The sequence below is a fragment of the Acipenser ruthenus genome, chromosome 49 (genome assembly GCF_902713425.1).
Source record: "Acipenser ruthenus chromosome 49, fAciRut3.2 maternal haplotype, whole genome shotgun sequence".
NCBI lineage: Eukaryota > Metazoa > Chordata > Actinopteri > Acipenseriformes > Acipenseridae > Acipenser > Acipenser ruthenus.
The window spans coordinates 1,977,001-1,989,408 of record NC_081237.1 but is presented as its reverse complement, the minus strand read 5'-3'; the positions used below and the strand labels follow the sequence as shown (position 1 = coordinate 1,989,408).

At 38.4% G+C, this 12,408-nt stretch overlaps 1 protein-coding gene across 4 annotated transcripts in view; it reads left to right on the top strand.

Moving 5' to 3' along the window:
- The first annotated feature begins 4,154 nt into the window (after positions 1-4,154).
- Positions 4,155-12,408, top strand: part of LOC117401385 (regulator of nonsense transcripts 1) — a 32,395-nt gene continuing 24,141 nt past the window's right edge. For all 4 annotated transcript variants that reach the window (XM_059015162.1, XM_059015161.1, XM_059015160.1 and 1 more), the window contains exons 1-4: positions 4,155-4,585; positions 9,863-10,002; positions 10,530-10,619; positions 11,637-11,804. In XM_059015162.1, the coding sequence (XP_058871145.1) occupies positions 4,415-4,585; positions 9,863-10,002; positions 10,530-10,619; positions 11,637-11,804 (569 nt within the window). In that variant the 5' untranslated portion in view covers positions 4,155-4,414. The remainder of the gene's footprint in view (positions 4,586-9,862; positions 10,003-10,529; positions 10,620-11,636; positions 11,805-12,408) is intronic.

Genomic DNA, 12,408 nt, shown 5'->3' with positions numbered 1-12,408 from the left:
TAAACTCAGAAATTGGAAAATGAATAACAGGTCGATTTTTGTTTTTATGAAAAACCGAAATAGAAAAAACAAGTCATTTTCTGGTTTTCTGATTTCCGATTTAGAATACAAAAACGATTGGCCGGAATGTACACGGACCTAAAACACAGACTGTCAAGCAATTCACATTTGGCCTCCTTTAAATTAAAGTTGGTTTGAGCGCTGTAGCTGCTGTGGTGGAGGAGATAAAGCCATTTTACGCGTGTCAGGTAGGCTGTGTGCGTATATGCGGTATGTTATTGTTTTTCACAATTTATTTGTTTGATTCACATGTAATGGAGGGCTTGTGAAACAATTCACAATTGGTCTTCTAAACATTAAGGTTGGTTTGGACGCTCTAGCTACTGTGGTTGGGGAGATAAAGCCCCTTTACGCGTGGCTGAGGCTAAGTGTGCGTATGTGCGGTATGTTATTATTTCGCAGAAATTATTCTTAGGATTCACATGTAAAACAGAGACTGAAACCATTCCCAATTGGTCAATCTGGTGTTGCGTGCTGTCAGAAGGGGTGGAAGCTTGAAACATCCTGCGGGAAAAAAAAGCTACATTATTCGTAGCATTATTATTATGATCATAATGCTGGTCATAACGATCTCGTAGTTGTCATGCATCGTTCATAATACACTGAAATGAATAAATAATGGTATAAATCAACATCTCTATATGCAATTTATATATAATGTAGCCGCGACCCTCATCAGGAGAAGCGCATTGATAATAATGGATGGATGGATATTTAACTGATTTGTATTAGTAAGACTGGGATAAGAGCGTTTTTTTACATAAGGAAAGTGGAAGAGGTATCGTGTTATTTCATGAAAGTCTATTGTTAAGTATTTTGCACGACTGTGGAGTGTGTTGCTATGGGACTAATGAGGCCAATTAGCGCACACTTTACCGTGCTTTACCAAAGTGTAATGACACTTGAGTCACACACTTTCTTTTGCCGTGCACTTTTGGAACGAGCACAATCATGCGTCATTTGATCGTGACACGTCATGAATGCACTATGGTAGCGCGATTAAAACTTTCATGTAAACACCGCCGGTGTTAGTGTGATAGTGACAGTTAGGTTTAGGGGTTAGATGTAAGTCGCATATGATGTGGCGTGGACTGAAGTTGCAGCTGTATTTTGTTTTGCTATTTTTGTAAATAACTTTAGAATTTATATTTTATTTTACTATTTTTCCCAATTAAATTAATATAATAAAGGTCAAGGATGAGAAATTTGCTAGAATTGTGTTTAAGTGTTACGTTATTGTGCCCCATCAGGGGCCAACTGCCCTGAACTGAAAGGTAATACGCAGTAATGTTTTCACCTATATTTCATAAATAAATTCATAATGTCTGTATCCTCCTCACTTTATAGTTATTAAATTAACCTATTAAAGTTTAACGAGAAAAAATATGGCAGAATGTTCTATTTTTGTGTGTTTGAGTTAAGTGTACCGTATCTGTGTAATGTAATAACTATACTTAGTTATTAATGTAAATTAATTTGGAAGTTATTCACAATGTCCCGGTTAAAGAACTTACAAATCTGCTCACCTTAACAATAGGCTACCCTACTCACCCACATTTATCACCACATAATATTCTTATAATAAGCCTGTCGGTGTCCACACAATAATACAGGAGACCACTGGCCGGAGTCCCAGCTATGATAACTTAATACATTTTGGTGTACAAACGTGACTTTTTTTGTCCCTAGTTGCTGCTTAAGGGTACAATGAATTGCTTCGTATTGCCAAGGGACAGAAAAGTCTAGGCTTAAAGCAATCAGCTATCCGATAACCAAACATAAAAGATGAAAAAATATATTTCTGTGCTTTGCAAAGGGCTTCGTTCTTTATGTATTTATTTCTGTATTAATTGCAAAGGGCTGCATTTTTTAAGATGTGTAGTAGCTTCAGTATTTTTTTTATAACCTCGCTTCTAAAACAACTCAGTTAGTATAAAGCACTATCATTTTATCATTTTTAGTTAAATGGCAAAAATTTGAAACGTTTATAAATGGTGTCACATTTAAAAATAAAAATAAAATCCTGAATGAACAGGTATCTAAACCCGTACGGTATGCTTATTTACTGTATGCTTTTTTATTTATTTTGCTATTTGGTCAAAGAAGCTTGCCAGGGCTATTTCCATCAGATTCGGTTGTTAATAAAGAATCATTTGGTACAGCCTTTAGTTCTAATAGTTTAGTTATGAAGTCTAGTGAACATACGGTACGACTTTCAGACATGTTTTTGGTCAATTTGCTCTGCTTTTTAGCGTGAGAAGGCGACTTACTTGTGGTTTTAAGTCATACAATGTTTTGGCCGCCACTTCATATAGGAACGTGTGTTCATGTGCTGCTACGTCACATTCTCACAACAAAGAAGTGTGTGCAGGGGTTGCATGGTGGGTGTGTGCCTACAGAGGTTGCATGGAGGTGTGTGCGTGCAGGGTTTGCATGGTGGGTGTATGTGTGCAGGGGTTGCATGGTGGGTGTATGCATGCAGGGGTTACATGGTGGTGTGTGCATACAGGGGTTGCATGGTGGTGTGTGCTTACAGGGGTTGCATGGTGGGTGTATGCGTGCAGGGGTTGCATGGTGGGTGTATGCATGCAGGGGTTACATGGTGGTGTGTGCATACAGGGGTTGCATGGTGGTGTGTGCTTACAGGGGTTGCATGGTGGGTGTATGCGTGCAGGGGTTGCATGGTGGGTGTATGCATGCAGGGGTTACATGGTGGTGTGTGCATACAGGGGTTGCATGGTGGTGTGTGCTTACAGGGGTTGCATGGTGGGTGTATGCGTGCAGGGGTTGCATGGTGGGTGTATGGGTGCAGGGGTTGCATGGTGGTGTGTGTGTGTGTGCAGGGGGTGCATGTGGATGTGTGTGGAGGGGAATTGGAGTGAGAGGGGGAAGCAAGGGCATATAAGGGGGTGCAGGGAAAAGACTGGGAAGGGTAGGGTAAAAGACAAACTACTACAATCATTTATTTTCACTTTCAACTCCCAATCCCCTTTCCCTGATTATTTAATTATTGTAAAAATAAAGGGCCTTCATCTACTCACGGTTGCAGTCTCATTTCTGTCCCAAAAAGAACCCGAAACGCTACAATATATTGATGGACATTACATAAGAAAATGAGATGTCCTTTTTTTGGAATACCATGTTCCTTCTCAAAAATGTGTTTTAATATTAGCCTTTAATATAGGAAAACGACTGCTTTAATTAATTTTCATGTATCTGTTTCAGTGCAATGTAGTTTTTTCATTATAATAAAGAAATACGTTTTTTAACATTAACATTTTATTTCTGTTTCTTCATAAAACAAATAATGTTTTCTGGGGAGAGTAAAAAATACATTAACTTTGATTCATCTACTAAGGGTTACTCTTAAATGAATTCACGATCCAGTTAATGGTAAACTGTGCATGCATTACTACAAACTCGGCTGTCAGGTGACAAAACTAGGCTGAATTCGAAAATGCAAAGCGGCCCAGAATTTGGGACGTAAATGAAAACAGGGACAGTCTATATGTAAAACTGTGATTACATTAGAGATAAACTAATGTATCCTGTAACAAAACTATTATAGTGTGGAAGAGATATATTTGCTATTAAAATATATCGTGCAAACGATTAGAGATATATGCTATTTGAAAGAAAAAAGTACACCACCACAGAAAGCCAATTCTTACATTCGTGCATAACATGATAATTCATATAAAGTAATCGCCCATAGTTTGTTACATTAGTACAGCAAAATACCACATTATATTTTAATTGAAAAGTTGTGGAAACATACATGCCGTTAGTGAAAACCACACGCTGTGCTCTTCGTGCGGCTGACACATCTGCTGATCACGAACTTATACCAAGGTAGGAACGCTTCATTGTGTCTATTTTTACTGTCATGATGGACGTGTCGTGTTGAGTGGGGGGGGGGGGGGGGGGGGTACGTCTATTATATGATAATGAGTGTTTTTGCGTATCGGTCTCATAAGTAAGCTGAGTATTTGTTGTGGTGAGTACATATTAAACACACACAACCAGCGGTATATCAAAAAGGCATCACCGTTAACAGAGGCCAAATTCCCCGCCCCGCCCTACAAACGAGCAAAAGATCTGAGCGTTCTACGTCACCTATTCTTGCGTACTACGTCGAAGTTCAGCGTGCAGCTGAATGTTTCGTCACTAGTTGGTGTGGGAGTTGAAGCTCGAGCTGTGTGTTTCAGTTTAATTTGTGGTTCGGTTCGATTTCGGTTTGCGAGTGAGTTTTTACAGCTTCGGACGACACGTTTTGGTACAGTGAACATCGCTGCACATTTGCTGAATCTTTTTTGAAAAGGCGGCTGTATAACCCACCGGATCTTCAGTAGAAATGAGCGTGGAGGCGTACGGGCCGAGCTCCCAGACTCTCACCTTCCTGGACACGGAGGAAGCGGAGCTGCTGGGAGCTGACACGCAGGGATCGGAGTTCGAGTTTACTGACTTCACTCTGCCGAGTCAGACCCAGACCCAGGGGCACACTCAGAGCCAGCTGGACAATCAGGTACGCGTCTCGGTGAAGCATGCATAACACATACTTAACGTGCGGTTGTTCTCCTGAGTTGTGTATCATAAAGCGCACACTCGCGGCCTGCTGTACCTCACACAGTCCTCTGCTCTGGACAACTGTGGTGCTCACATTGTACGTGCAGCAAGCAACACCCGCCAGAGCCAGGTTATGCTAACTAATCGAAGCTTTTAATACTTTTTACCCAATCGTATTTAATCTGTATTTCATATCTAATCGAACTAGGCGGGGGGCGCTGTAGTACTAGGCCGGGCTGCTTTACCTGGTGCGTGTCGTTATCATTTTACGAATTTGATCAGACAGGTATCCGTGTCCTCATGGATTTATTATGGTGCTATACAAAACTGATAAGCGGATCCTGTCGAGACAACCCTCCAGCTAGGTGCAGTTTGCTTTATTAGTAGTAAACCAACACATAGCTACCACGAGTTGTGTGTGTGCGCAAATATATACATTATTAATACAGTTCCGTACTCGCAAGTGAATGATCTGTAGTGGTTCACATTTTATAATACAATGCGGTGCTAGGTAACGTCAGCAGTAGTGAGTAACTAAGTAAAAAGTAAGCAAAGTTTTTAGGTACCCTGCAAGTCCCATTCAGCCGGTCAGTACTGAGTTTGGGCGTGTACTGGTAGTGTTATGCCTAGCACAGTTCCGGTAAACGAGGCTGTGACTATAGTACTGCTAGCCGCCAATATTAACACATCAGCAGCAGCCCACGTCTAGAAGTCCCAAAACTTTCCCAAAGTCGATATTCATCAGTTTACTTCTTATAAGTGGTCCCGGTAGACCGTGTGCTCGGTTTTTATAGCTACAGTTTAGTGTTAAACTGTATGTGTGACATTTTTTTGTCTTTGTTTACTTTTAAAATAGCGAGGGAGGTAGTTAGAATCTGACAACATTCTCGTCAGACCCTGGTGGTTTTTGTTTTGTGTTGTTTTTTAAAATTTATCACATGATCATAATGGCTGTTTCCTTAAACATTAGAAACCTATAACATACATGTGTCGTTTGTTCAACGGGTTTTAATAAAGTTAGTCTATTTCTGTGTATACTGCACTGTAACAATATGACATCAATTTATTATTATTATTATTATTTATTATTATTTATTTCTTAGCAGACGCCCTTATCCAGGGCGACTTACAATCGCAAGCAAATACAAATACATTCAAGTGTTACAATACAAGTAATACAATAAGAGCAAGAAATACAATAATTTTTGTTCAAGTGTGACAAACCACAATTCAATAATACAGCAGATAATAGTGATAGTTACATCAGGATATGATTACATAGTGATAGTTACATCAGGATATGATTAAGTACAAAATAATACAGTAAAATACAGTCGGCCAGCTTTATGCTGTGACAAATGTTAATAATTATCAGTCAGGGATCAGTCAGGGATGTGTTTAAGATTTCAGAACAGGGATCACAAAAGATAGGGGGATCCCTCTGCCGGGCATAGCGATGCAATATTTCTTTCTAGACAGGTCTTTGTGAAGCTCTGCCAAGCCAAGGAACCTCTTTTGCTGTTCAATCTGAGGCTCAAGTTAGAGTTTTTGTAGTTGTAAACCCTAAATGTGGGAAGGTGTTTCAGCATAAAATATTAAGTATATGCCGAGTGTTGAAAACAACTCTTCTGGGGGGGTTGTTTTGAAATCACAGAAATGACCTGTTATCAAAGTATGTGTTTGGTCATCATGCTTATTTGTAGAACTTTTAGTGGCAGGGATGCCAAAGGTACAGTATGCTTCAATCATGTCTTCAGAAGTGGAATTATAATATGAAGAGGTTTGTACATAGCTTGTTCTCTCATTGTTTATATAGCTTGTTATAATCTTGAATCTCCCTTAGCAACACAGCTACCATTTTTCATGGCGGTAGTGTGCTACATGTTTTTTGAGCAGCAACTTCAGTTATATTGGTAAGGCATACGAGAAAGCTCACTTCCTGTAGGTTATCTACCAGTCTTAATAATTGTATTTAAATATTAGGTAAAGTTGCCAGATACTAATTTGAAGATTTTCTCAAACACCTTCATTTACATAAATACATTCCTGTTAGTTGGGGCCTGGGAGGTTTTTTTTTATTTATAAGTGCTGGGATGAACACAGGATTTTCAGGTTTGGATATTTGCTCATAATGTAAATATTCGTTTGGATATTCATTCTTTTTCAAAAAGTATTAAAAGCCATTATATTGCTCTGAACGCACGCAGACAGCATAGCAGCAGGGGCAGGGGGTGTGGCAGTGACCCCGTGTGTGCGCCTTTATTTTAGAGACCTTGCAATATGTAACACGTTAAAATAAAAAAAATATCCCAGGAGTAAAGAATAAGTTGTGTAGGACTGGCTTTACCCAGTGAATTAACTACAAGACAAAGGATGCCAAGTAACAGTTCAAGTTAAACGTTGTTTTGTTTATTCCCGAAATATAGTACATAAAGTTGACACCGCATTTTATATTATTTTTCATTTCTTGCCATTTGCGTTTCTTCACAGTACAGCGGCCATAGACACGTTTCCATAAACTAATAACACAAGGTTTAGTTCTGCCTTTTTGTAACTGAACAAGCAAACAAAAACTGAAATTTAAACTTTAAACACTTCAAATAAAACAAACCTGGAAATGGCGTTGTAAAATGAAGGTGAAGAAAACTCACCGTTTTGCTTCTCATTTATTACATTCCACATAACATAAAGCTGCAACACATAATATATAATGTCAAAGCTAGAAATTAACTTTAAGACAGCAGTGAGGATTTGCTACCTGCCTGGAAAGTAGGTAGCAAAATGGTCTTATTCAGTAGCGGTTTATTTGACTAATAATTATATAGAAAAATAATTAAAAAAATAAACACCTATGTACTGTTTTAAATAGACTGAATAAACCAAATTATCACACAGTAGGCCAATATTTAAATCATAAAGTATTTATTGAAACCACCTTGTGCTTAACTAAGTAATGGAACTAATGTAATTCCTTGTTGAAATGTATTTTGTTTTATCCTTAAGTTCTACAAGAAGCAACCATATCTGTCATCTAAGCATCTGATATGCCATCAGTATGTTTCATCGGTGCAATTTAAGTGGTACGAAATTATTCTTATGTCTTCAGTTGTTAACTGAGATTTCGGTAACTAACAAATTGTACACAGACAGCGATTAAATAAAAAAAAAAGTAAAAAAAAGTAACACGTGCCACAATATCATTGAATCCTGCATTGTATGACCTTCTTAATTATAAGGTTACAGCCACAACTGAGCTGTTTTGAAAATGAAAGCTAATTCCAGCATGGTACCACTACATTTAAAAGATTCATGCAACATGTCATACTAACTGGTTTGTTCATAAATATGTATGCTTGCACCCTGCCTTTCACTGCATTTTTAAATGCTCTACAATTTTGAAGAAATTAACAAAGAAGTAATAACCGAATAAGGGATATAAACTAGGGCTCTCAATTAGGCCTCCAAATAACAATCGATTAATTGGGCACACAAAATCGAATTGTTTGAATAAATATCGCTGATTGTACCGTCCACATACATATTCACTCCATTCCTCTCCCCGACGTGATTATTTTAATATCATTGCAGTTCAGTAAAAGCTTGTGAATGCGAGAGGTAATTTTACCTTGGTAGTGTCAGAAGAAAGAAAAAAAAAAAAAAACACACAACATTCGCAACAAGCCTAAAGCAAGTTTAACATACTACAGGGGTGTTACTAAAATATTTATTCCAAACAGAGTACAGTACTTTGGAATGTAGTCTATGTAAACTAGACGCAAGTTTATGAAAACCTTTTTTTTTTATTCAGTGACAGCTGCAGCATCACGCATTGCATCTTGTTAATACTGTACCACCTAACCTTCACTGTGTGAAACACACATAATAATAATAATACAAATAAATTGCCTAAAACAACATCATCATAATAGTAATACAAATAAATTGATTTACTTACCACAACGTGCATACCTGCTACAGATCAAGCTGATCATTACTCCAAAATAGCGTTTAACATCACTGATCTAGCGGTTTCTTCTTCTTTTTTTTTTTAACGTTATTGAATATTGTTAAATATTCATTATATAACAGTTCATTTTGAAACTGTCAAGTATAGCAACACATTTTATAGACACTGTATAAACTTAATATCCTGTTAGGTCATTGCCTGTTATCTTGTAAAATTGTAATGTTTTTAACAGTTATTTAATTTTACTTTTGGTCTATAAAATAAACTTTTAAATTGTATCCACGTTGTTCTGCTGTAGGTACAGTGTTTGTACTTTACTGTGCAATACGACTTGCATTGTGGGTCTCGCGTGTATCTACATGGGGCGGTACAAACCTCAGTCATCTATCGGGAAGCTCTATAGCAGTGGTTTCCCGCTTTATGACATGAAGCTACCATTTCACCCAAAGCTCTGTGGGACGCGGGTACCCTTGTCCTTTACGCACACAGGGTTTGTCGGCACATTCAGGTTTACAGCTATCTGCGTCCCTGGGACACGTGTCTGTTTGTAACACAGGCAGCCCTACCACAGATTTTTAATTTTTGTTTTAATCATGCAGGTAATGCAGTTGTGTTGTGTGAAGTGCATGGTTCAGAATGTCGGCTAGCTCAAACTCTGTGTTGTACAGTAGTTTCTGCTGTGGAGTACTGGGAAACATGGATACGGGTACGTCGTGGGTCGGAGAAGAAAACTCCATTAAACTTCTGAACCATTTCTTTCTGTTAGCAGCCGCTACAAACACAGTTGCTTATGCTTGGGAAGCAGGAGGCAAAAAGCCTGAAATGGATTTCAGCAAAGCTCGCAGCCGTACACAGGTCACGTAAAAAGGGGTGCAACTCAGTATTCTGTCTGCTCCAATCCAAGAGTGTCTGCATCCATGTATTCCAGTTCTCCACAGCGGGAACTACAACGCGAGCACAACAACATTCTGAAGCTTGCACAGACAATTGCAGACCTAAGAGTCCTGACAAACCATGCGCGTGTAAAGGACGGGTACCTGCATCCCAGAGAGCCTTGTATAAATCATTAAAAAGAATAAGAAAATCAATACAAGATCTTCATAAAACATTACATTTTCCATTCTACATAAATAAATGCCATTTAGGATTTTTACTTTTGTTTACCGCTTGAATGCTTGAACCATTGCAGCCTTAATTATGACATCACTCTTCGGAGGTGTCACCTCTGGTGTGCGTCGCTGTACTTGACCGCTTTATTTCCGCTCTTAGGTTAATGGTCCTGATGGAGTACTGCAGAATGGGGCAGTTGATGATGCAGCTAAAGCAAGCCAACTTCTTGCTGAACTGAATTTTGAAGAAGATGAGGAGGATACCTATTACACCAAGGACCTTCCAGTGCATGCCTGCAGGTAGGAACTTGGGAAATCTGGGGACAAAGACTGAAAACAAAACCTTATTGTAGTGTAGTGCCTGTATGTAAGGCATCGCTGGTTTAGCATTGTTTGTTTTACTGTAATATGTCCCATAGTAAGGTGTAGCTATAAAGCAGTCATGTTTTAAATGGACCTGAAATGGAAAACTGCACTAGTGATATGGGGCCATTTTTTCTTTTTCTTTTGAGCTTGTCTTCTGTTTACCTAGATCACATGGTTATGTACAATGGTTAGACAGCTGCAAATTTACAACATACTCCTAATGCATTCATGATGAAAGCACTATGTATTGTACAGTGCTTTGCAATACTTTTATATAAAAAGTGCTATATAAATGCAATGAATAAATTAAATATACCAGAAAAAACAATGCACAGGTTGCTTTTGAGAATTTGTATTAATTCTTAATCTTAGAACTGGTCAATTGTTGGCATACATTCTTTTGAATAATCTTTATTACAGCTAAGATTGCTTGTTAGAAATGTCTTTTATTACAATTTAAGCTACTGTGGAATACATGACCCGGCCTGCGTGGTTTACTGCAATACCAGTAAGAAGTGGTTCTGTAATGGACGAGGAAATACTTCGGGCAGGTAAGCGCATTATAAAAATATCTATGGTACAAGTAGGTTTGTATGTACAGCTTGAATAAAGTGGAAAGTGAGGCTTCAGGCAGATGCTGCTTTCGGCGTTCAGTAAAGAAGCTGATTTAACGACTCAAGCGAGTTTTCTATGGCGAGCATCGAATATCGCCTGTGGCAAACGTCCTTATTCAGATGAATGGATCTTTTTATAAAATTGGAGTGTTGGCGCTAGACTAGAGAATGTATGTTTAAATGTTATGCAGGTCTAAAAGTAATATATTTATGTATCTTACTGTAATCCCTTTCAAAATAAAACCCAGCGTTCAGATGTGGTTCTTTTTTTTTTAAATTGGGTCAGTTATTGTATTTTGCTTCATAATAACTGAATATTTTATTTAAAGTGTGAAATACATACAGTATAAACAGAAATAATGGAAAAACACCATAGTGTTACATTTAAAGTTTAACACACTGTAGATCTACAGTACAATACAAATTACACAGAAACTGTGTAGGCAATGTTCTATCCATTGTTCTTGTGTATTTTGCTGCCATCAAGAGATAGCCCAACAGCTGTACTGAACAACACTGCTAGTATTTAAAAAGGCTTGCTCTTGCAAACATTTCATGTTTTACAGTACCTGTCTTGCAGCTCTCGACCATATGGAAATTTTGGAATGCGGCTCGTAGGGTCAGGAAGTTTGGCCACTCCTGGCATAGACTGAGAAAGCATTTTAAGAACTGTTATTGGAATGCTGTTTTGTAAATTGCCAAATACATTATTCCAGTGCTTTGTTTTGCAATAATGTTCACAGATTCTTTGTAATGTGCATGCAGTACCGTCCTTTGGTGTTTTAGACACTGATGTTCCTGACTGTTCATTTTATAATTGCACAACGTTAATAAAGCAACTACAATGTAGTATAGCAAGTCCCTCTGAGATCCAATAGTTGTACATATCCAATGGACCCCTGGAACCAATTCAATCAGATATGACGGGTCAATACGCTTGTTTGTTTTTTTTAGCCACATTGTGAACCACCTTGTCAGAGCGAAATGTAAAGAAGTGACTCTGCATAAAGATGGCCCGCTTGGGGAGACTGTCTTGGAGTGTTACAACTGTGGGTGTCGCAACGTCTTTCTTTTGGGCTTCATCCCTGCCAAGGCTGATTCTGTTGTTGTACTGCTGTGCAGGTAAATTGAATCCTTTCAATTCAAAGAGATAAATCCATTATAATTCTCATGCTGTAAAACCACAATTATTGTCTCTGTTAAGGGGCTTTGAACGTGGAACTGCTCTTCAGTTCTAGTTTCCTGCCATAGACCTATGTAATGTGGGCTAGATCTGCCAAAAAGTCTTGTAATAGTAATGCCAGCACCATCTAGTGCTCGGCAGCGTATTGTCAGAAAGAGAGAACTCTGATCCAAAGCATGAGATGGTGCTGTGTTATGCTTTATAAAGACACTTGTCTGATCTGTCTAATCTAGTCTGTGTTATGTGGCAGGCTATTATTATTATTATTATTATTATTATTATTATTATTATTATTATTATCATTATTTATTTCTTAGCAGGCGTCCTTATCCAGGGCGACTTACAATTGTTACAAGATATCACATTATTTTTACATACAATTACCCATTTATATGGTTGGGTTTTTACTGGAGCAATCTAGGTAAAGTACCTTGCTCAAGGGTACAGCAGCAGTGTCCCCCACCTGGGATTGAACCCACGACCCTCCGGTCAAGAGTCCAGAGTCCTAACCACTACTCCACACTGCTGCCCTTGAACCTGAAG